Here is a 24,397-nt window from a genome sequence, read left to right as displayed (position 1 = left end):
AACTGCGGCCCTCCAGATGTTTTGGTCTACAACTCCCATGATCCCTAGCTAAGAGGACCAGTGGTCGGGGAAGATGGGAATTGTAGTCCAAAACATCTGGAGAGCCGAAGTTTGGGGATGCCTGCCAGGGCCGGCTCTAGGTAGATCCCCGGTGGTGCAGGGCACCATGGCGCCGGCCCATCAGGAGGGCGCTGCGAGCTGCGCCCGCCCGGTCCGCCGGTTCGACAACCGCGCTGTGCCTGCCCGCCCGCTGCACCGCCGCGCAGCAGCGCCTGTGGCAGCCGTGCTGTGCGCTGCGCCAGCCCGCCCCCTGCACTGGGAAAGGGGGCGGGGGGGGCGCCGGAGGGATCCGTCACTCCACGGCGCCAGGGGCGCTTAAGACGGCCCTGATGCCTGCCCTAAACATTATGTGAATCTAAGTGTGGTCTCATTGAGGGGCAGTATTTCAATATGAGTAGGGAAATGAGACTACGCCTAATTATTATTATTTTTTTTAAAAAGCACCGAATAAGAGTATTTTCCAGCTGTGAGTTCCATCATTGCTATATTTTGTACTAACTGAAGTGTCCAGACAGTCTTCAAGGGCTGCCCCAAGTAGCACACATTGCAGTAAACTATCCTAGAACTAACAGAAGAGCGTGGAACTGCAAACAGATCCATTTTTTAATCAATGATGAGGGCATAGTTAAGGCACCAGGAAAAGCTTTCCAGTAGATATTCAGAGGATCAGAAGCGAGCGAGAGAAACTTGCTACGGAGAGGAGCAGCTGCTCAGAAAGCAGTTCTATTTCTCCCTGGTTGGTGCCTCAGCTGCATGTGAAGTTTTTGGGGATGTGCAGAAAAGCTCCTTTCTGAGCACCAGGACTCAAATTGGCCTCTATTAAATCCTCCCTCTCTTGTTCGCTCCCACAGACAGGAATTTGCGAGATTTGTGGCCTGTTAATGTCTCACATGGGGAAGGGCCTCAGCTGCGGAGCCCTGTCTGGATCTTGGAAGCCCTTGCCCAGAGGGGAGAAGTAGATCATGCAGAAAGGCAGTGGCTCTCAGATGCCAAGTTGTCTTGGGCTGCCAAACCAAGGAAAGCAGGAGACCAGTGGAACACACAACACTTCACCAAATACACAACTGATTCAGACAAACCGGCATTTGCCACACATTATGGGGTGAGGAGGCAGATACAGGCTGTTTGCACACATTAAAAGGGAACTGTAGTTTTACTGAGGTTGCTAGGAATTGTCACCTTGTGAGGTGCAATGTTCTAAATTTCCCAGGCGCCAGGTGCGATTTGCTTCTGTACACGGGTCCAGTTGTGACACTGTGGAGATTTCTGGATGCCAGGTTGGCGACTCACACCTCCATCGAGCCAGCTGATTTGTGCACAGCAAAAGTGGCACGTCTTATGCTTCTGAGCGGCCACACGAATCATGGACATCTTAGTCCTGGGCTTCTTAGTCCTCCATCATCACATCAAGGAAAGGAAGGGCAGGGCTGAGTACAGATGTCTCCAACTGTGCTGCAGCCTTTTCACACCCCCCCCCCAATGGAACTCATAGACCACAGTTTAAAAACCTCTGCCTTAGTTCCTAGTTAATACCATTTCCACTGGGTGTTTCTCCTTCTTGTATACTGGGATGACTGAATTGTTGTAAGAGCTCCAGTGAGATCAGAGAATCGCAGAATTGTTGTACTGGAAGGGATCCTGGGGTTCATCTAGTCCAGCCCCCTGGCGAATAGACATTCTTTTGTGGCGACGTTTGTTTAAGGTGCCATTTGGCTCCTAGCTTATACTGTATCTCAGTTTCTAACACTGTGTAAGGGGCAAACTACAGCTCCCAGGATTCTTTGGGAGAAGTCAGGTTCAATCTCCGATGGCATCGTCCAGGTAGGGCCAGGGAGGCCTGAAACCCTGGAGAGCCTCTGCCAACCAGTATAGGCAACATTGAGCTAGATGGACCCATGGCCAGATTCAGCAGGAAGCAGGTTCCTGTGTTCCTTTTTATATTACACAATTCCAGGGCAGAGCACTTGCTTGGTGCACAGAAGGTTTCAGGTCTAACCCTCCTTATCTTCAGGTAGGGTTGGGAATATCCCCTACGTGAAACCCCAGAGAGCAGCTGCCGGTCAGTGTAGACTAGAGGACTATCCTGAGCTAGGCTGAACACATTGACTCAGTCTAAGGGCAGCCTCCCCCCATCAATTCAATCTGCAAAGCTTCTGGTTCCCATAATGAATGGCACTTGACAGGTGAGCTTTAAATGAATCCATTAGGCTCCCGGCGTTTGCCCCCTTGTTTGTGCCGCCATATCTGCCTCTCAAAGGACACTGTGGGGAAACAGGTCCTGCCTTATCGGGAGGCAGAGATAAAAAACCCTGCCTTCCGAACAGAGAAGATTGGCTTGGCAGAAGAGGCCAATTCACAAGAGGCTGATGGAAACCAATCTGAGGAGCATAATTGACGCATTAACATTCTCATCTCCGCTGCCCCTGAGTCAGGAGAGGGTCCTTGACTGTGTCAATTACACAGAGAGGAAACGCCAGGGCATTTTAAGTCAGAGGACCCCTCGGTTACCAAAAAGGCACTCAGAAAAGGCACCCAGCTCTTTCGCCTTGATGCAAAGATTCAGTCTGATTGATACCTTTCCCCAGGAATAGAGGGCAAAATGAGAATGAATGTGGATCTTTAAATATATTGTTGCTACTGTTTTCGCTGCTCAGGCAGGCTGCTCCTGCTGCCCAAAGCTGCTGTGAACAAGGCAAAATGAGCAACGGTGCTGCTCATCACTGTCCAGGGTCAGGCTTAGGAGGAGGGGAGAAAGAATGAGGTGGGTAGTTAACTTAGAACTACCCACCCCACCCACAATTGCTGCCCCAATAATTGGCACAAATCTTGAATGAGCAAAATGTTATTTCTTGTGTTTTCATTGGGTAGCATATCGGAGAGGGGTTGAATGAAGAAGTAGGGGCTGGACTAGATGACCCATGGATTCCCTTCCAACTCTACAACTTTACAGTCTTCAGTGTGCTTTTCTGTGTTAAGTTACATCCTCTGGTTCAATAAGAAGCTTCAGTGGTGCTACTGTGTCTGGCCAACTGCCCGCATTCAGCCTCTGCGTAAGAAGACACAAAATCATCCAACCTTATTTCAACAGTGGTCAACTGTCTTCAAAATGATCTTGTTTCCATTGCATAAATGCTGCTATTATGGGCCAGCATGGTCCCTTGCCTCAGGATCTTTGCCCTATCACAACTCACAAAACCAAGCTTAAAATGGCATTTTTGTTTTCTTTCTCTCACACACAAGCTGAGGCTGAACTGTGGAACTCAAAACAGATTGGAGGACCCCAAAGGCTTGAGTTTTCTTCTCTTTACCATTCAGTGAACATGTGTGTATATGGGGGGGGGGACCTTTGGGGCACTCGGGAACAGTGGCTGGAACTTCTCAGAAGGCCAGGTGTCCATGGCAAAGCTAGTAGTGCCACTTGCTGGCGCCTCTTTGAAAATGCACCTGGGGAATATTGCCACTGTCTTTCCCTTATCCATGTCCTCTAAACTCCTAGAGTGAGGGACCACGGGGGAATATGCAAATCTAGGATGCACCTGAGCTTATTGAAACACTGGATCCTTCATTTATCTTTTTCGCTCCTCATCAGAATTGCCTTGTTTCCATTGACGGTCAGCCACAAAGGAGTACAGTGGAACAGCCTTGCATCAAGTCAGAACCTTGGTTAGTCTAGCTCAGTATTGCCTGCTCAGGCTGTCAGGGGGTTCCAGGGTTTCAGGCAAGTGTCTCCCCCAGTGCTACCTAGAGATACTGTGGATTGGACCTGGTATCTTCTGCATGCAAAGCATTTACCTAAAACAATACCTAAAGGCAGCCCTGTTTAGGGAAGTTTTTAGTCTGTGATATTTTAATGTATTTTGATGTGTGTTGGAAGCTGCCCAGAGTGGCGGGGGAGACCCGGCCAGATGGGTGGGGTAGAAATAATAAATTATTATTATTATTATTATTATTATTATTATTATTATTATTTGCTCTGCCCGTGAGCTGCAATAAGTCATAGAATCATAGAATCAAAGAGTTGGAAGAGACCACAAGGGACATCCAGTCCAACCCCCTGCCAAGCAGGAAACACCATCAAAGCATTCTTGACATATGCCTGTCAAGCCTCTACTTAAAGACCTCCAAAGAAGGAGACTCCACCACACTCCTTGGTAGCAAATTCCACTGCTGAACAGCTCTTACTGTCAGGAAGTTCTTCCTAATGTTTAGGTGGAATCTTCTTTCTTGTAGTTTGAATCCATTGCTCCGTGTCCGCTTCTCTGGAGCAGCAGAAAACAACCTTTCTCCCTCCTCTATATGACATCCTTTGATATATTTGACCATGGCTATCATATCACCCCTTAACCTTCTCTTCTCCAGGCTAAACATACCCAGCTCCCTAAGCCGTTCCTCATAAGGCATCGTTTCCAGGCCTTTGACCATTTTGGTTGCCCTCTCCTGGACACGTTCCAGCTTGTCAGTATCCTTCTTGAACTGTGGTGCCCAGAACTGGACACAGTATTCCAGTGAGGTCTAACCAGAGCAGAGCAGAGCAGTCCTAAGCTAGGGAAGAGGCAGTGCACCTCCCTTTTTCTTAGCCCCTCTCCTGAATCTCGTGTTCAGTGCTTTGGAACCAACCTGGAGCAGTGGAAGCTTCTGCACTAGGACTAGTGCAGCCCTGTCCCACCAACCTCACTCTGCCTTCAGCCGGCTCACAGCTGCCTGCCTTCTTTCTTGTAACCAGTCCAGCGGGTTGGCCTGCTTGTCAGCTTCCTTCCCCTCCACACTCTCAGTGTTCCTCTTGCACAATTCAACAGGCAGGAGGATAAGCACCAAACTAGAATTAGACATGCTCTACCTCTTATTGGCTCTGGGGTCACCTAGTGTTGGGCTCCCTGCCTTCTTCTGCCCCATCAGTCTCAATGGGGACCAGCCACCACCGACCTGGAGGTTCTGTTTTTCTATTGTGGCTCATCATAGAAATGGTTTTAGTTGTCCGCTGTGAAGGCATCCTTCCCTAAATACGTCAGTCATTGCCACATCTCGCTAAGATATTAATTAAATCAGCCTTTTCCAACTGGTGGCCCTCCAGATGTTTTGGAACATCTGCTGCTCTTTAGAAGGTCATTTAACTCTCACCATCCCCTGTGGATCTCTGGGCTTTTGTCCTGAGTTCCAGCCCTGGCTGTTCTTAACAGGAGCCCCCCAACCACAAACCTCTAGGTCTAGAAGGAAGGGTGGTATACATTGTGATTCCAAACTTTGCACAGCAGATGGCAGTGCAGAGTCAGTTTTGCTATTCAGCAAAGATATTAAAGGTGGATGATACTTTCAAAAAAATATGTCTATTTTTTTCCAGGTTGGGGATGGGACGTGTTCCTAAATTTTGATGACTTCTCAAATTATTTATTACATTTCTCCTGCACTTTTCCTCCAATGAGTTCAGGGTGGCCTCCGTCACTCTCACCTCCACATTCTAAACCTCACAACAACCCTGTGATGCCTGGTAAGCCTGAGAGATGCCAAAACGATCAAAGGGGAAACTTATGAAGGAAGGTTGCAATGTTTGAGGACTTTCAGTTTAAAGAAGAAAAAGGCAGGTAAGGGAGAACATGACAAGAGGTGTATCAGATTAAGCATGGATTCTACCATTCACTAACAGACTCTGGTACCCAGTGCCGGATTTATGTATTGGCTAAGTAGGCTGAAGCCTAGGGCCATTCTTGTTACGCCACTTTATTTTTCCAACTAGCTGAAACACATTTCATTATTTCTTTAATCTCTTCTTCTATCTTAACTTTATGTTCCTTTCACTCTAATTATTTTCTGGATTCACTCAGTATCTGTCAAAAATCCACATAGATTTTGATGTATTCCTTAAAGATAGCCCACTCCTTATTCACTTTTTGTACCATATCTCCTCTTATCCTCCCTGTTAATTAGGCAATATGGAAGTATTCCATCATTTTAGATAGCCATGCATAATTCTAAGTCATCTGCGGTGTGCTGCATGGAGGCAGCTGTTACAGACCAGGGCTTCTAACATATCAGCCCCTGCCCTGTGGAACACATTCTTCATGCAAACTAGATTGTGACCTTTTTTGTAGTCTATTGCACCAGCACGTGAGCAGTACATACATTATTATTATTAATAAAAATAAATGATAAATAATTCTGCAGGCTCTCTCAGAGAGATGGCAGCATTTGACAGACAGAGGTCCAGCACTGAGGGCCTTCTGGCGATTCCCTCACTGCGAGAAGTGAGGTTACAGGGCCTTCTCAGTAGTGGCGCCCACCCTGTGGAATGCCCTCCCATCAGATGTCAAGGAAATTAACAACTATCTGACTTTTAGAAGACATCTGATGGCAGCCCTGTTTAGGGGAGTTTTTAATGTTTGATGTTTTATTGTGTTTTTAATATTCTGTTGGGAGAGCTGCCCAGAGCGGCTGGGGAGGCCCGGCCCGATGGGCAGGGTATGAGTAATAATGTTTGTTGTTGTTGTTGTTTATACTTATTTCAAAATGTGATTTATTGCTTTCCCAGTAAATATTACAAGATCGAGAAAGCTGGTTAAAGCTAGGGGGATCAAGTCCAAAAAGGATACACAGAGCATCAAGTTGTATCCATGAGAGGGAAAAGCGATGGCTGACTAACAGCTGGTGTTTAGAATTATGCTTTTTACCAAGGAGAAGGCTGTGATACAATCTTATGGAAAGATGAAACCCTATACAAAGAAAGGGTCGGGAAACAGATAGTCAAGAATCACTAGTTGCAAGATAACAGCACAGGGTTGTATTGGATATTAGTCCTACTGAGAACAGAACCATTTCATTCAACGAACACAACTAATTTGGGTCCATTCATTTCAAGGGGTCCACTCAGCACATCTATGGTATTTTATAGTTTTGTTTTTCATATTTTAATTTCCACCCATAGTTATAACTGTTCCCTCTGTTTTATATACATTATAAAATGAAATAAATACAGTAACCGAAAAAAGAACAGAAGGGACCGTATCCTCAGGCTAACATGTACAAATATGGGAAGTGTATTTTGGGGAAAGGATGAGTGGCAAGGATTAAAAGCAGGTCTATGTTACACCAGGAGCAGCAGTCAGGCATGGGGAGTCTTTCAGAAGCTGGCGTCCGTGGTATTCACTACAGCCAAATTTCCTCAGGAGTTGTGGAAAAAGATTAACCAGGCCCGCCCCAAAGAAGCAGGGTCGGAAATTTCCATATTCTCACGCCATTCCCTGCCACAGGTTCTGTGTTGCAGAAGAGAACTGTCCCAGGGCGTGATTGTGTCCCAGAATTGCATGTTTTTCTCGTGCCATGTTTGCAAAGACTGTCTTCGGCACAGTGGACAGGTTTTTTCCACTGGAAAAGAAGGTCCTCAAAGGTTAAGCAAGAAAGTCTCTTGTAAAGCAGTGCAAATATTGGCTCTGCGTAAATGCAGGATTGATTTGAAGGCAAGAGATCTTCTCTTTCTCTGCTATGACTTGACATGGATTCTGCACTCTGTCCAAGCAGAGTTGCTTGGGGTTTAAAGTCCCCCCCCCCCCCAAAAAAAGCCTGCATAGCAGTGTTACTGAAGGCGCTGATTCTCAGTTCTGGGGAAGGGCTATAGCTCACTAGGAGAGCACTTGCCTTGCATGAAGAAGGTCCCGGGTTCAATCCTCAATGGCATCTTTAGATGGGGCTTGGAGAGACCCCCTGCCTGAAACCCTGGAGAGCTGCTGCCAATCTGTGTAGACAATACTGAGTTTGATGGGGCAATGCTCTAACTTGGTGCAAGGCAGCTTCCATGTTCAAACATTATGAGTGCCTAGATGGCCATGCCAGGAACACATATAAAAGAAAGAAGAATAAGGCATACAAATAAAATGATGGATTGACTGGGCACAGTGGTGCAATTAGGTAATTTTAGAGAGTAGACTTTATGGGCTTATGCGCCACCTCCTTCAATACCTTTAGTTCAGAGCTTTCCAAATTGTGTTCAGAGCTTTCCAAATTTAGTGTGCTAAGAACTGGAGTTGATGTTTAAGCAGGCATCCCCAAACTGCAGCCCTCCAGATGTTTTGGACTACAATTCCCATCTTCCCCGACCACTGGTCCTCTTAGCTAGGGATCATGGGAGTTGTAGGCCAAAACATCTGGAGGGCCGCAGTTTGGGGATGCCTGCTCTAACCATTTCACCACACTGGCTCCCTGCATAGGAAGCTGGAGCAGAAGAACCTTCATTGTAACGAGGCGAGGCATTGATCCATCTAGAATAGATCAGTATGGTCAACACTGACCAGCAGTGGCTTCCACTTCCAGGGGTCTTTCCCCAGCCCTACCTGAAGATGCTGAGCAAAGAACCTGGGACCTTCTATCACCACTGCTGCTGCTGCTTTTTCCCCCTGGCAAGCAGCAAAAAACTGGGGTGACAGAGGTTCTTGAGTACTTAATAGACAGGCATACTTCATTGGTATTTGCCCTTGTCGGGTCTCAAGTTGGATGAGGCTGAGCCAGGGGATGACTTTCAAGTGGAGAGTTGACCCACCTTTTTGTCCCAGCCTAGCTGTCAACCATGTATATGCAGCGGTGGCCCGACGAGGTGACATTTCACAGCACGATTTTAAAAAGCCGGAAAAACTGGCTTTCATTTTCTTCATGCATGAAATGATCTTCTAGCTTTGCAACAAGAATGCTCCAGAGTGAGGAATCCGGTTTCTCTCTCTCAGCCCCTGAGCTGTGGCTCTCTTAAAATGGATTATACTCCACGGCCTTCAGCCTTTTGCTCAGTGAGGTCCTCAACTCTTCCCAGTCACTCTCTTCTGCATTAAGTCCGTGGTATTAGTTAGGGGCCATGTGGTGTCCCGGTGGCCCTAATGATAACAAAACCAAGAAGCCTCATTTGCTTCTGCGAGGCTTTTTTGAGGTGTGCTTGAAGCCGCCTCCTTGTGTGTCTCCCCCCCACCCCCAGCACAGCAAGCAAAAAAACCAACCACCAACTCCAATAGAAGATAAACGGCAGGAAACCCAGCCTTGGCCGTACTCTGAAATGGTGGTGCCTTTTCCCTGACTCAAAACTGCGGAACGTTCAAAGGCAAAGCGGCGGGGAACCTCTTGCAAGCGCTAATTTTGTTGCCATTATGTTCCCTTTGTGAACAAATTCAATTTTCCTGCAGGTAGCCCTTTGTGGAGGCAGAAAAGATTTGGGAAACCTTCACTCTGAAGGGGAGGAGTACAACATATGTTCAATTCCCAGCATCTCCAGATAGGGCTGGGAGAGACTCCCTGTCTCAAACCGTGGAGAGATGCTGCCAGCCAGTGTCGGCAATACTGAGTGAGCTAGATGGACTGTTGGTCTGATTCTAAGTCAATTTCCTGGGTTCCTAAGTAATATAACTCAGGGCAGATCGGTTACTATTTTTTTCTGAGGAAGCCCCCAAGTTATGGCGGCAGTGGAAATCCCAAATTGCATCCTTCTCGCTGAACTAATCAACATGGCCCCCCCCAACCACCTCCACGTTGAAATACCCCTTGAAATTAATGGGACAAATGAACAAGACCACTCCTCAACTTATGGCGTGGTGACTTGGTCATTCCTGGTACCTGTAAGGCTGAAGTGGGGTGGGTCTAAAACAGTTTTAAACAAGATAAATCAATCAGTCACATCCTAGGCTTGAGCCTTTGAACTCCTGCATGCACTCTGCTGCTGGGCTAGGGCTCTTTATGCAGCCAATTGGGTCCTGGTGGTGTATATAGGGGACGTAAGAACATCAGAAGAGCCTGCTTGCTGGATCAGGCCAAAAGCCCAGCTAGTCCAGCATCCTGTTCCCAAAGCTGCCAACCTGATGCCCACGGGAAACAGTTGAGCAAATCCTGAGCTTAGCAGTGACTCTCTCCATTCATGATAGCAGCAGCAACCCCTCATAATGCCATCCTGCCTTGGGAACGAGCGATGCACTATACCAGGTTCCCCAAACTAAGGCCCGGGGGCTGGATGCGGCCCAATCGCCTTCTAAATCCAACCCGCGGATGGTCCGGGAATCAGCATGTTTTTACATGAGTAGAATGTGTCCTTTTATTTAAAATGCACCTCTGGGTTATTTGTGGGGCATAGGAATTCGTTCATATTTTTTTCCAAAATATAGTCCGGCCCCCCACAAGGTCTGAGGGACAGTGGACCGGCCCCCTGCTGAAAAGGTTTGCTGACCCCTGCACTATGCAGTATAGCACTGTGGCAAGCAGCAGCCACAGATGTAGCCTCATCCTCCATTGATTGGTCTAATCCCCTTTTGAAATGAAGCACCGCACTGGATCAAACTAGCAGCTGGTATTCAGACGCACAATGCCTCCAGTAGTGTAGGCATGGCGATAGTGGACAGAGAAGTTTCTTTCCCTCTCTCTTAACACAGGAACTTGTGGACATCCAGTGATTCAGGACAGTTTAAAGGAAGGATTTGTTCACACAGTGTCTAGTTGAACACTGGAACTCGCTCCTTCAGGAGCAAATGATGGCCAACAACGTGGGTGACTTTAAGAGAGGGTTAGAGAAATTCACAGAGGAGAGATGGCTACTAGCCACAAGGGCTATTCTCTGCCTCCATGGTCAGAGGCAGTAATGCTTCTGAATACCAGTTGCTGGAAACCATGGGAGGGGAGAGGGCTCTTGTGTTCTAATCCACTGGGGAACTTGGTTGGCCACTGTGGGAATAGGATGCTGGGCTGGATGGGCCACTGGCCTGATCCAGCAGCTTCCTCTTATGTTCCTGTTTCGGGAAGCTCTTAATGTTTGATGTTGTTGTTGCTTTTCCTGTAATTTTGTTGAAAGCTGCACAGAGTGGCTGGGGCAACCCACTCAGATGGGCAGGGTATAGCCATGACTAGTAGTCATTTGAAAACCTTGTCTCTCCACACATCTCTTCAAATGTTGCAAATGTGTGCTTTAAAAAGACCAACAAAACCAGGCACCCCCAAACTTCGGCCTGCCAGATGTTTTGGACTACAATTCCCATCTTCCCCAACCACTGGTGCTGTTAGCTAGGGATCATGGGAATTGTAGGCCAAAACATCTGGAGGGCCGCAGTTTGGGGATGCCTGAACAAAACGAATTAACTTTTGAAAACCAAATTGGTGGAATCCTACTAAATGCATTACGGCTTGGCCTGCAAATCAGGATGGTCTGGGTTCAAATCTTGACTATTTCAGGCACCCTCCCTTAAGGCAAGTCTCTCTCAGCTCCGCCCCCAGCATCTATAAATAAAGACCGACTCACCTTACAGATTTGTTGTAGTCAAAATTACAAAGGGACCACGAAGCACTGCTTATATACTGTGCATTTTTAGTTGTGTTTTTATTCCTTTTTCTGCTGTACAGTAAACTAATTTTTATAGTATAGTATATTTTAACTGCACTTTATCTTACCTGTGTGTTGCCAGAGAACAATAGTGTTGTGTGGCCTTATTTAAATATAGTAAGTAAGAAAATAAAATATGAAACCCTTTGAACACTAGACAGATGTTAAGCATTATTATTTTAAAATGCAGCGGCTGAAATAATCAGCAAGTGAAGTGAATCTTGGAAACATGGAGGGGATACTTCCAATCCTGTACACCAGCGGTCCCTGACCTGAAGCAGTTTGGGACTACATCTCCCATCAGCCCCAGCATCCTAAGACTGTGCTTCCTTGGGGTTGATGGGAGTTGTAGTCCCAAACAGCTTGAGGGCACCGAAGATTGGCAAAGGCTGCTGCACATGCCTAACTCAATCCCATTCCCACTGTCTGCATGCCAATGAAGCAAATGCGGAGCAATTTTCTCTCTCCCCTTTCTACCCAGTGCGGTCCAAGTGTTTTCAACTATAACTCCCATCATTCCTGGCTGATGGGAATCGCAGTCCAACAGCATGAGGAGGGCGCACCAGCTTGGCAAAAGCTGCACCTCCCTCCCCCCTTTTGCCCCCTTTCTTCCCGGTACACTTTTGAGCCCCAAAACTCTTAAAAATCCAGCCCTGCCTGGGAATCCATCCTGCTCCGAATACTCCCCGGCCGCCTCGCATCTCAAAAGGGTCGCTGCAGAACGACGGGGATGGCGCTTTGCACGAGGCCAGAGGCACGCTTTGCTCCCGTTTCTGCTGGGCGGCTGCTTCACCCGGAGTCCCGAGGCTGGCCTTCGAAAAATTGCTTGGGGGTCCGGGGAGAAGGGCTGCCTTGCTCCAACGAACTACGTCACCCCTTTTAATTCATCCCAGCTCCAAAGGTTCTAACCCAGCCGCTTCTCCTGACCCCGCCGGCATCTGGGGGTCTTTTGCCCAGGCTGCCCTCGGGGGGAAGAGAGAGGTTACTGCAGGAGGAAGAAGAAGGGGGAACCCCCTCCCTCCCCATCTCTGGAAGGTTCCGGGTTGCAGCCTGGAGGAGGCGGGAGGGCGCAGCTGCGCCTTCGGCCTGCGAGCGCTCAGGGGGGCGCCGTCCGCTCGCTAGCTGGCTAGCTGGCCGGCCCATCGGTGTGCCGCCGCAGCTTTCAGGGCCGGGCTCCTGGTCGTCGTCGTCGTCGTCGCGGACGCAGGCAGGAGGGTCGGGATGGCCCCTCGGGGCGGCCCAGCGGCAGTGACGCCCCCCTAAGGGCCGCCCCCTCGCCGCTCTCCGACCGTCGGAAGCGCCTTGGGCGCAGGAGGAGGCGGCTCGGGCGCTGCTGCCGCGGTTGCTACTGCACAGGCTGCGGGCTGGCCGGCCGGCCATGGCCAAGGAGCAGGACGCCGAGGCGGCCGGGGCGGCATCTGCGGCCGCAGCCGGGGCGGGAGGCCCCCCCGGGAGCCGCTCTCGCCAGCCGCCACCGCCACCTCTGCAGCCGCGCCTGTGCCACATGCTGAAGGGCGACAACGGCTACGGCTTCCACCTGCACGGCGAGAAGGGCAAGAGCGGCCAGTTCATCCGCAAAGTGGAGCCCGACTCGCCGGCCGAGGCGGCGGGGCTGCGCGCCGGGGACCGCGTCGTCGAAGTCAACGGGCTCAACGTCGAGAAGGAGACGCACCACCAGGTCCGGGCGGGGAGAAGCCGCGGGAGGGGGTGACGGTGGGCGCTCGGGATGGGGTGGGGGGTTGACGCGAAGCCGCCAGGGCTCAGCCGCAGTCTGCCGGTGTTGAGTACCTGCGACACAAGAGAGCTCAGGTGGGGCTTCCCCAAGGAGACTTGGGTGGACCTTCCTTGCTACGACCTGACAAGGCACGTCTGACTCCTAGACTGGCATTTATTTTAGTTTAACAACGGCGTTTGGGAGAAGAGGTGTCAATGAGTTAAAAGCAGGGCATCAATTAATTAAAAGCAGGACGTCAATCAACAGAATCGATCGATGCTGGCAACCGTCTGAAGTGGTGGCCGGATGGAACCTCCTGAGGCCACGCAGTCTACCTGTAAATGACTATGGCCCCCTGGGGGCCAACAGCGGGAGCTGGCTGTCACCTTGGTGTTCTGCTCTGGAGACCTTAGAGGTGTCCGAAGCTGTGGACTAGGGACTCTTAGGCTGATCCAACCTGCTTTGAAGGGCTGACTTCTGGATGGGGTTGGGGTGGACTTGGCGTGCCAGATTGAGGGGAAAGGCCCTTTTGGGGAGCAGAGGTGAAGGCAGGCCACCAAGATAGGAGCTAGAAGGACTGTTCCCATCCGCCTGCTGCTCTGAGGCTGCCTGATAAGGGCTTCCAAACCAGCTTGCTTGCTCTTGCTGGTAGATATGTGCGAAGGAGGGACCCACCTTCAGTGCCCCTTTCCTGCCCTGGGTCTCAGGATTTTCAGTTAGGAAGCTGCCTTGGGTCCGTCTAGCTTGGTGCCGTCTACAATGACTGGCAGCAGCTCTACAGGCTTTCAGGGAGGGGTCTCTCCCAGCCCTACATGGAGATGCTGAGGATTGAACCTGGAACCTTATGCATGCAAAGCGGGACAAGGCCTTCTTACCAGTAGTTATGTGTACTTGTGAAGGTGCTGCAGCAGATACAGGTCCCTGGCGGCTGCAAATGTTTTCAGGCGTGCAAGCCCAATGCCTTAGGGGGTGCGTGCATCAAAACGTAATGTTGGGCCGTAGGAAGCTCACGCCAAGTCAGACTATTGATCAAGTTGGATAGCTCAGTGGCAGAGCACCTGTTTTGCATGCAGAAGGTCCTGGGTACAATCCTCAACAATGGCATTTCCAGGCTGGGTTGGGCATGTCCCTGTCTGCAACCCTGGAGAGCCTCTGGCAGTCAGTGTGGACAGCACTGAGCTGCAGGCCTTCCCCAAAGATCTGAGAATGTAGGAAGCTGCCTTATAATGAGTCACACCTTTAGCTCAGTATTGCCTACACTGACTGGCAGTGGCTCTTCAAGTTTTCTGGCAGGGAGGCTTTCCCAACCCTATTCAGAAGAGGCTTTAAGTGACCCTTCGTACTGGGTGCCTGACACCCTTTCTACCTACTTGGTCCCCATGACTTGCTCGCTGGATGGATGTTTTGGATCTGCCAAGCTGGGTGCCACAGTGTCTTCCCTTTTGACAAATATATCCCCCCCCAGCACCACTCTGTGTCTCTTGAGATTGGTGCTCTAGTGAATGCCTGAGGCTTGAGCTATGGATCCTCGTGGTGATCCAAAATAATTACGGTAAGCTGGGCAGGCAATTTCGTTTGCAATTTTGTTCCAATAACAATTTTTATTGCTGCTTGTCCAAAGATATGCAAAAGTTCATACCCAGTACAAAGTATCTTTTTATAATACTCCAGAATAAAAGAAATGCTTTTGAAATCTAATCTAAAAAGGAACAGAAGCAAAAATAAGAAAACAAAGGAAAATAAAATAAAGAGAAAAAGGAAATACAGTAAAATGAAAATTTCACATGCAGTCATGGTCACTCCTTCTTGGAATGCATATCGTGAAGCTAGGGAGAGTATAGAAAAAGAGCAGTGATAGCAACTGAGGCTTTTAGGCTAAGTATTTGCTCTTATAAATAGAGATTTTATCCTGTAGGACTTTTTTTGGCTTCGACAGAAAGGCAGCTAAGTACTGTGGTGAATTGTGAATGGTGTAGAGAGCAGCCGGCACCAGCTTGGTGGCTTCCAGATGTTGTCTGACTTCATCTGCTGTAGTCCAGCAACATCTGCAAGGCACCAGGTTGGTGACACTTAGCATAGCGTGAGTGAGTAGAGAGAGAGTATCAAAATGTTAGTTTTGGGGTTGGCAGCCGGTGGTCTCTGGGCAAAATCTGCCCCACTCCCTGTTTGGCGCCATTTTGCCTCTCGGTTACCAAGCTGGAGAGAGCACAAGTTGGGTGTAGATGAGCAGCGTCTGTGGAAATGAGATGTTGCGGCAAGACATCGTAGGGTGTTAACTGTGTCCTCACCTTCCTTGCCAAACCTGGCTCTCAAGTGAAATTAGTTTCTGACAGAAGAACCTAAGAAGAGCCTGCTGGATCAGGCCAGTGGCCCATCTAGTCCAGCATCCTTTTCTTACAGTGGCCAACCAGATGCCTCATTGGGAAGTCCACAAGCCAGACCAGAGCACAAGAGCCCTCTCCCCTCCTGTGGTTTCCAGCAACTGGCATTCAGAAGCTTTGGTGCCTCTGACTGTGGAGGCAGAGCATAACCATTGTGACTGGTAGCCATCGGCAGCCTTATTCTGCATGAATTTGTCCAGTCCTCTTTCAAAGCCATCCAAGTTTATGGCCGCCATTGTATCTTCTGGGAGCAAATTCCACAGTTTGACAATGCTATCTGTGCAGATAAGCACTTTCTTTTATCTGTCCTGAATCTTCCAACAGTTAGCGTTGGATCAACATTCAGCTGACTTGGGCACCAACTCTTGGGATTATCTAGATCCACTTGCTTGCCCCTTTTGGTTCAGGATTCAAGAAGCTGTAACTTGGCGCTGTATGAAATACCTGCATTCAGTCAGTCAGACTTATTTATTGGAAAACATAGGACATCACAAAAAATGCAAACGGGATAAATCACTTTAGCACAGGTGGCCCCCAGCAGATGAGCCGGCATAGGGGTCGCCAACCTAGCACCCGTATGCGCCATGGTACCCATGGGTGCCTTTGGGCAGGTGCCCCACATTCTGAGCTTTCTTTCCTTGCTTATCTATTTAAAAAAGTAAGTCTCCAGCTCTCCTAGAAAGAAAGTTATGGAGTAAAATGTGCAGGCACCTTCTAAGTGATTTCTATGAAATGATAGTGGTGTGGCTTACCTTGTACATTTCCCTTGGTACTGAGGGATGCTCCCTAGACAGCAACAGCATCAGGCAAGACTATATGGTCAGGCAACCATGTCTGAAGCTGTAGAGGTGAGTAGTCAGTGGACAGGCAGAGATCAGAGGTGATAGTGGCAGTGATGGGGTGAATGGGAATGTTTGTAGGAGGGTCTTTCTGTTTGCGCTGGAGAGAGTACCTATGCCTTGCTCTGAGTGTGGATGCCAACATAATTAGAACTTGCATTTATGCCCTTTTAAAATGTATTGTGGAAGAGGAGATTATTGGGTTGTCTTTTTTTTTGCTATTGTTATGTATTTTCTGTTTTCTGTATTGTGACTTTATGTTGTGAACTGCCCTGAGATCTACGGGTATAGGGTGGTATACAAAGAAACAAGCAATCAAATCAAGCCCCAAAGAGGATTCGAGAGGTGATCAGCTGCTCTCTTGCGTCACAAAAATGACCAGCTTTCCTTGCTTTGCTGAGGAACTTACTCCCGACTCCCGCCAAAGCTCAGTTGCTTCCAGGAGTGTGGAGCCCTTTGTCTTTGACCCACCTCTGCCACTGCCTTACTCTGTGGTCCTGGCCTCTGTTCACTTCCCTTGGCCTGCTGTGTGTATTGCTTGTGTTTTTGCAAAGCTCCTTGAATAGCTCTGCGTTCCTTCTGATCCTTCATTGCAATTGCCGCACAATTGAAACGTTTACTTGCTCTGCAGTTGAGCTCGGAGGCCATCCTAATGAGAAGGAATGAGCAGGCTGGAATCTGCATTGGAAATCAGGTTTTAGGATTTGTTTTGTTTTGTTTTCAAACCATGGGGGTTTCCTTTCGTTTGTGCATGTAGGAGGATTGGCAATGTTCTTCTCTAACCCTCTAGCTCAGGTGAATTAGTTGCACAAAGCATAAAGCATGAGTGCCTCTCTGGAAATTTTCATATTGGTAGATGAATGCAGGCTTGCAAGTAACTGCTCGCCTGGGTCGGTTGCAGTAAGCAAGAGGTGTCCCTAGGCCAGGGGTCAGCAAACCTTTTCAGCAGGGGGCCGGTCCACTGTCCCTCAGACCTTGTGGGGGGCCGGACTATATTTTGAAAAAAAATAAACGAATTCCTATGCCCACAAAGAACCCAGAGATGCATTTTAAATAAAACAACACTTTCTACTCATGTAAAAACACCAGGCAGGCCCCACAAATAACCCAGAGATGCATTTTAAATAAAAGGACACATTCTACTCATGTAAAAACATGCTGATTCCCGGACCGTCCGCGGGCCGAATTGAAAAGGCAATTGGGCCGCATCGGCCCCCGGGCCTTAGTTTGGGAACCCCTGCCCTAGGCAAATAAGCAACGGAACTTTTGCAAACTGGAAGAAGAGGCGAAAAGGTGATTCCTACCCCCTACTTCTCTGCGGCCTAAATGGTATGTGTCATCAGGTGGCTGATGCAAAGTGGCTCTGAAAGGCAGCAGAAGGCCTGCCTGGCACTCACATCGTTGCTCTTCCAGCAAGCGTATGATTGGCAGTGCCTGGCTCGTTGCTTCTGGAGATTGCAGGCAGGCAGGCAGAGAAAAGAAGGATTTTCCAGCTCCCTGGCTCCGTTTAGTTAGTTCATTTTAAGATGGGCTGCACTCTGTAAATTTTACACCAGGGCATTCTGTCATCCACAGAGACTGGCTGCGTAACCTTGTGTTCAGGGTAGGTGAATGAAGAGGCACTTAGGTCCTCAGCATCGTTTGTCATTTGGTACCTTGGTGACTGGGCAGTGTCCTCTGTCTGAGAAGCTGCACATGGGCAAATGCAGGAGCAAATGACTGGCACGGGCTGCCATCGCACCCCTTGACCATGCAGGCAGGGCCCGTGGCAGTCGCTGCTGGTCTGCCTGTCATGCTTCTGCACAGCTGGGAAAAGCCTTCAATGAGCAGAGCAGCGGAGGGGAAATGGACCCTCTCTCTCTGGTTACTAATTGCCTACTAAGGGGCCTCCTGGGATGATCTCTTAGCACGTGGGCAGGTGCATGCTTGCAAGAGGTAATCCTGCACAACTTCTGTCTCTGCCTTCCGCAGCCTAGTGCCCCCCAGATGTTTTGAGCTACAACCATTCACATCACTCCCAGTTTCATGCAGTCATGGAGGGCACCAGGTTGGGGAAGGCTGTTCTCTCTAATATTAGCTTAGCTTTAATATATTTTAACGCTGTGCCGTCTGCTATGAATTTTGGAAAGCTGTTTGTCCATCTGTTCTTTTATGCATTTGGAAACATTCTTAAGATACAGTGAGCAGATTTTGCATGTTGGCCCCTGAGATCAAGGAGCAGGGTTTTAGCTATTTTTGGGTACCATTGGATGCCATTTTGCATCCAGACGGAGGACAGGTCATTTCAAAAGTGTACCGATTTCAATCAATCAATCAATCAATCTATGTTTATTACGGCAAACAACCAGAATATTTAAACCATAATTTCTGCATAATTCTCTACACATAAACAATAAAAATGATTGATCTGTGGTTTAACAACAATCACTGATTTAACAACTGCACTGGTTTTTGTTTTGTTTCTACAAATTCTTGAGCCAGCTGGCTAACAGGTTTCCCCTGTACCAAAGGTAGCCCAATTCACTGCCTTTATCAGTGTTCAAACATGCTGCTCCATCTTTCCTTAGTATAAGGTCATCTCTGTAAGGTAACATGAGATCATGAGCCCTGCTAGGTCAAACAAGTCCCCACTTAGCCCAGAATCCTGCTTCCTACAGAGGCTGGCAACATGGTCTCAGGAAACACATAAGCAGAGAATGCAGGCAGCAGCCTGCTTCTATGGTCGTTTGCCTCAGCATCTGGCATACTCAGGTAGACTTCCTCTGAACATGGAAGTTCCAGTTAGCTGTAATTAAGAACGTCAGCTGGACCAGACGTTAGCCCTGTCCAGTGTACCATCATCCCATTGTAACCAAACAGATGTCTCCAGGAAGGTCAAAAGCAGGTATCTGAAGGCAGGTATCCTCAGATGAAGAAGGTATGCACCTCTCAGATTACAGAATGCTGTTCCAAAATACCACCTTGGACTGCCTGTGGATTTTGCTAAAGTTACCCCCCCCCCAAGCCTCTGTTGAATACACTCTGAAGTTTCCTGCCAAATCCTTGCGTAGAGGATCCTGAGAGTTGGTTGGAAAAGTTGCAAAGTAGAATTGAGTCAAGGTCAGCTATAAAGCGCTACAGCTTGAGTTATGGGTCTGTGGCATGTCAGTCTGTGCACTGTTTCTGATAGCTTGGGGGGGGGAGTTTACATAACTGCACTGGGCAAGCACAGAATTTGGATAAGGTCACATCTGCCGACATCATCCCTAGCCCATGAAAGCTAGAGATGCCACAGCTGGTTGTCTTGTCTTGAAGGTGTTACAGCAGGCACCCCCAAACTTTGGCCCTCCAGATGTTTTGGACTACAACTCCCATCTTCCCCAACCACTGGTCCTGTTAGCTAGGGATCATGGGAGTTGTAGGCCAAAACATCTGGAGGGCCGCAGTTTGGGGATGCCTGTGTTACAGTGACACACCAGAACCAAAGTAATGTCAAAGAACCAGTAGACATACCTTTAACTCGCATTGTCCACCAGTTTGGTTCTTTCTTGTGAATCAACTAAATATTTAGTGGATTAATCTGAGGTAGGTCTTGCAGCCATAATTTTCTGGGCATTTTGTTAGCTGAAAGTTCTCCAACCCCTGCACCACCCCCACCAAATCCTCAAGTTTGCAAGTGTTTTCCAGACCCTCCACTTATTTTCTACACACCCCCACACTCTCTGCCCTGAAATCCAGAAAGTGAATGCATCACAGCTCTGCTCCAGTATGGTGCCAGTGTGGTGAAGTGGTTAGAGTGTCGGACCAGGACCTGGGAGAGACCAGGTTTCAAATCCCCATTTGGCCATGGGGCTTTCTGGGTGACCTTGGGCTGGTCACAGCCTCCTAGCCTTTTCTTCTTTTTCTTTTAAAATTAATTAATATTTTAAAGCTTTTCAGTTGTACAAAATAAAGCGGGGGGGGGGGGAGAGAAAGAGAAGACACATAATACAATTACTGTATATGGTAACAGATATATGATTCTTATTTATGCTTAATACATATATGATTATTAATATACTATGTTCTGTATAAACTTGTTCCAAATATCAGTATATTTATCCATTTTTAATAATAATAATAATTATACTTTTCAGATATATACATTTCGCTGATTTTCCAATCATTTTGACATTTTAAAACTTGACTTTCTTCCCCCTCCTTCTGCGGTTCTTTAAATTTATTTTTAATACCTTCTGCATATCCAAATTAACTTAACTTACGGTAGTCATTTATTTACCGTATTTTTTCTATAAGACGCCTCCATGTATAAGACGCTCCCTAATTTTTGCCATTATTTTTAAGGAAAAAAACCTAGTCTTATACATGGAAAAATACAGTAGCTTTTTAAAAGATATACTCTTATGTAACTGCAATAATCCTGCCAGTGTTTTTATCTGTTTGCAGTTTATCTGTAAATATTCAATAAACCATTTCCATTCTTTTATTAAAAAGTTTTATAAAAAGTTTTTTTATCAGCATATTTAGCCAAAACAAAGCCTGCATCTATGAGCAATCTGCTCATATGTTGCGAGTGCTGCCGTGCTTTCAATCCATTGGTTAAAGGAAACCATTGGTTAATAGCAGACTTCCTCAACCTTGGCCCTCCAGATGTTTTGAGACTACAATTCCCATCACCCCTGACCACTGGTCCTGCTAGCTAGGGATCATGGGAGTTGTAGGCTAAAAACACCTGGAGGGCCGAGGTTGAGGAAGCCTGGTTAATAGGCTATATTAGCCCAACCTACCTCACAGGGTTGTTGTGATGATTTGGTGGAGACCCACGAACGCCACCTTCAGCTCCTTGGAGGAAAAAGCTGGGATATAAATGCAGCAAATAAATAAACACAATGCAGTAGGCATACGGTTTGCACTCGGCAGAAATTCGGTAGCCGTAATTGCTTGGTTTCTGCCCCTGGGAGTCCCTGCTCATATTTGTTTTCTTCCTTTCCTGCCCATCCCTCGCCAGGTGGTGCAGCGCATCAAGGCCGTGGAAGCGGAGACTCGCTTGCTGGTGGTGGACAAAGAGACTGACGAATACCTGCGGAGTCTGCAGCTCACTTGCACCGAGGAGATGGCCCGCACGGGCATCGTGGCAAACCCCGAGGTGTCGCCGGTCAAGTCGACCGCAAGCGACAACAACGGCGAGGCCTGGAAGCCCCAGTTGGATCTGAGCAACCGAAACCTTAAGAGGCACAAGCACAGCTTGAGCTCGGAGAGTGGGAAGAAGGTAAGGCCAAGGCTGGGCGCCTTCGGGGGGTTGTGTGGGTGTAACTCCCGGCAGCCAGAGGTTTCTGGGTTGCTCTGGACTTGCCAGGATGGTGGCGGCCATGCGCAAGCGTGATTTATATTTCTCCACTTAAAGCACACTTGCACCACTTTAAGTCATAGGTCCCCTCAAAGAATCCTGGGAGCTGTAGTTTGTCAAGCGTACGACAGTTCCCAGGGTTCTCCATGACTGTTATAGAGTGGTATAAGAGCACACTTTGAAGGCATGCTGCAGATGCCTGACTGAGTTTGCGTTTAAACAGGAAGCTACCTCATTTGCAATTTCTGAAACAACACATGAAACAGAGAGCAGACTGCCTTTGAAATTCTGGATTTTGCAAAGCGGTTTGCCGGCCAAGTTATGCGTAACAGAGAATATGTATACTTGTGTGCGTAGAGATGCCCCTCTTGGTGAAAATAAGATGCAAAAATGCATTGTATTAGGGGGAATTGTATTGCAAAAAATGGGTACTTTGGGCAGAATTGCATACAATGATGTGGATATCGGGAGAGATCAGCACTAAAATGCATGACAGATTTTCATGAGGACTATCCAAACTTATATGGAAATGTGTAGATTTTAAGGTTGGGGAAATGAGCTACTGAAAGAGGATGAAATGGTCAGATTCCCCCATCCCTTGCCCAGCCACTGAAAACACCTGATTGTGTTTCTCTTGGGCTGGAGGTGGCAGGTAGACTTGCTTTGAAGGAATACAAAAAGGCCAGCAGGATGGGTGGGTAGGGGCACCCAGCAGCATTTTGACTGAACATTGGGAGTGAATGTGGAGACTGTGATGAATACACAGCAGAGGGAGGTTTTTAGCTGGGCTGTCCTGCACCAGGGAGGGGTGTAGTGGTGGGAGGGATAATCTGGCATTAGCGGAAGGGGAAGGTTAGGGGAATGAAGTGGTCCTTAGTTACTCTGTGGCAAATGAGGTCAAGATGTGTCGTTAGGGCTCTATTTACAGGCGCCTGGGGTCATGCCTGCAGCAGATTCTCTAGGTTGAAAAGGGGTCTAAGATATTAGCTCCATTAATTCCGACCTCATGGCATGTGAGATGGAAGGTGCGCCCATTTGGTGGTTTGTAGCAAAACAGGCAGGCAAAACGGGATTTCCGCGACTACGAAACCCAGATTCTGCATCCTGAATAATTGAAGGGAAGCTAAGCAGGTTTGCAAAAGTTTGCAGGCAGTTTTTGATTGGCTCTCAATAGAGTAAAGGGTATCTATTTGGGTGTGGGCAGAATGAACTACATGGATAACTGAAGTCCCAACATTTGTTTGAAGTATTGCTCCCCCTCCTCCCACCCAGACTTGCAAAACTTCTTCTGCATCAGACATGACTCACCTTGGTTCTATGCAAATGTAATTAAATTGGAGAAATAAATGACAACAACAACAATAACAATAAAGTCAGAATTGCTACCTAGCTGAGAAACTTGACAAAAAAAATTCCTCTCTCATCCTGGAAATGGTTTTTCATAGTGGTATTTAGACAGGCAGCCTTGTTTAAAAAACAGCCTCAATGTGGACTAGTGATTTGTGGGATCTTCTTTGGAATACAGTTAAATTTACAGAATACAGTGGTGCCTCAACTTACGAATTTAATCCATTCCGAAGGCACCTTCATAAGTTGAAAAACTTGTAAATCAAAAACGCCATTGGAAACGCTATTTCCCATAGGAATGCACTGGAAACGGAAAAATTCGTAAGTCGAAGCAACCCTATCTAAAAATTCGTAAGTCGAAAAATCCCTATCTAAAACTGCCGTGGTTTTTTTCCGGATGTCGAGACATTCGTAAGCGCGCAGCCATTACCCCCATTCGTAAGTTGAAAAATTCGGTTGTCGAGTCGAGGTACCACTGTAATCCTATCCATATATGCCTGGCCTTTGCATAGGCATTTGAGTTTGTGTGTAAGAGAGAGGTGTATTGGGCTTTTGGTTGCTGCTGTCTTTTAATTTGTATTTTTGAATCCATTTTTTAAAAAATGCTGCCTTTCGTTTTATAGTTAAATTTGATTCTGAAATGTGTGCATTTCCGCCCTGGGACCTTTAGGTGATGGGCAGATTATTATTATTATTATTTGAAATGAGTACATGAATAAATATTTTTAATGGGGCTCGCTCCCAGGCAAGGGCAGACGATCTTGCACCAAGTACGTCTTAACCCTTTGCATTGTAACGAGCCCCAGGCCAGAAGCCCTGATAACCTCAGGCCAGCGCATGTAGCTCAGCTCCTGAGAATGCCGTCATGTTCCCTTGACTCCTTTACAAATGCACTTCCACTCTTCCTCTTTTGAAAAAGAGAAAAAGCAACAGTGAACAGAGAGGGTCACCATCAGGTCAGGTTTATAAAGCTTAAATTACAGCTGCTGCGAAACACCTTATTAGAGAGACCCTGGGGCAGGATCTGCACCCTTCCCAGCACTAATTAGCCGACTTGTGATGTTTTCCAGGGGAGTGGGTGGGTGTTGCAAATGGATCGCTAAGTGGGAGGGAAGCATCAGCCCCTCTCTTGAGTACAGTTGAACTCATGGCAGTGTGTACCCCAGTATATTATTGTTGTTGTTGTTTTTTAAAAAGGGAAATAAAAAAGGGAAATATCAGTTCTGCAACCTGCCTAAATGAGGCAGATAAGTATATTTACATTTTTGTCCCACCCTCCCCTTATTCTGCATTATTGGGGTGAGGGGCAGTGACTAGCATCTTCTGTTTGCTGTAACTTTTGCTCATCCATGCTCCCCTCGGCTACCGGTAGCTTCTCAGAGTTCAGTACATAAATGTATACAG

The 24,397-nt window shown here is 47.7% G+C and overlaps 1 protein-coding gene across 2 annotated transcripts in view; it reads left to right on the top strand.

Annotated features, from left to right (window-relative positions):
• Positions 1-11,362: 11,362 nt before the first annotated feature.
• The window catches only part of NHERF2 (NHERF family PDZ scaffold protein 2), a 62,602-nt gene continuing 49,567 nt past the window's right edge, over positions 11,363-24,397 (top strand). For both annotated transcript variants that reach the window (XM_060282561.2, XM_060282560.2), the window contains exons 1-2: positions 11,363-13,064; positions 21,308-21,568. In XM_060282561.2, coding sequence (XP_060138544.2) covers positions 12,765-13,064; positions 21,308-21,568 — 561 coding nt within the window. In that variant the 5' untranslated portion in view covers positions 11,363-12,764. The remainder of the gene's footprint in view (positions 13,065-21,307; positions 21,569-24,397) is intronic.

This window comes from Zootoca vivipara, chromosome 13 (assembly GCF_965207765.1).
Source record: "Zootoca vivipara chromosome 13, rZooViv2.hap1.1, whole genome shotgun sequence".
In the NCBI taxonomy this organism is placed as follows: domain Eukaryota; kingdom Metazoa; phylum Chordata; class Lepidosauria; order Squamata; family Lacertidae; genus Zootoca; species Zootoca vivipara.
This window is presented reverse-complemented; position numbering and strand designations above follow the sequence as displayed.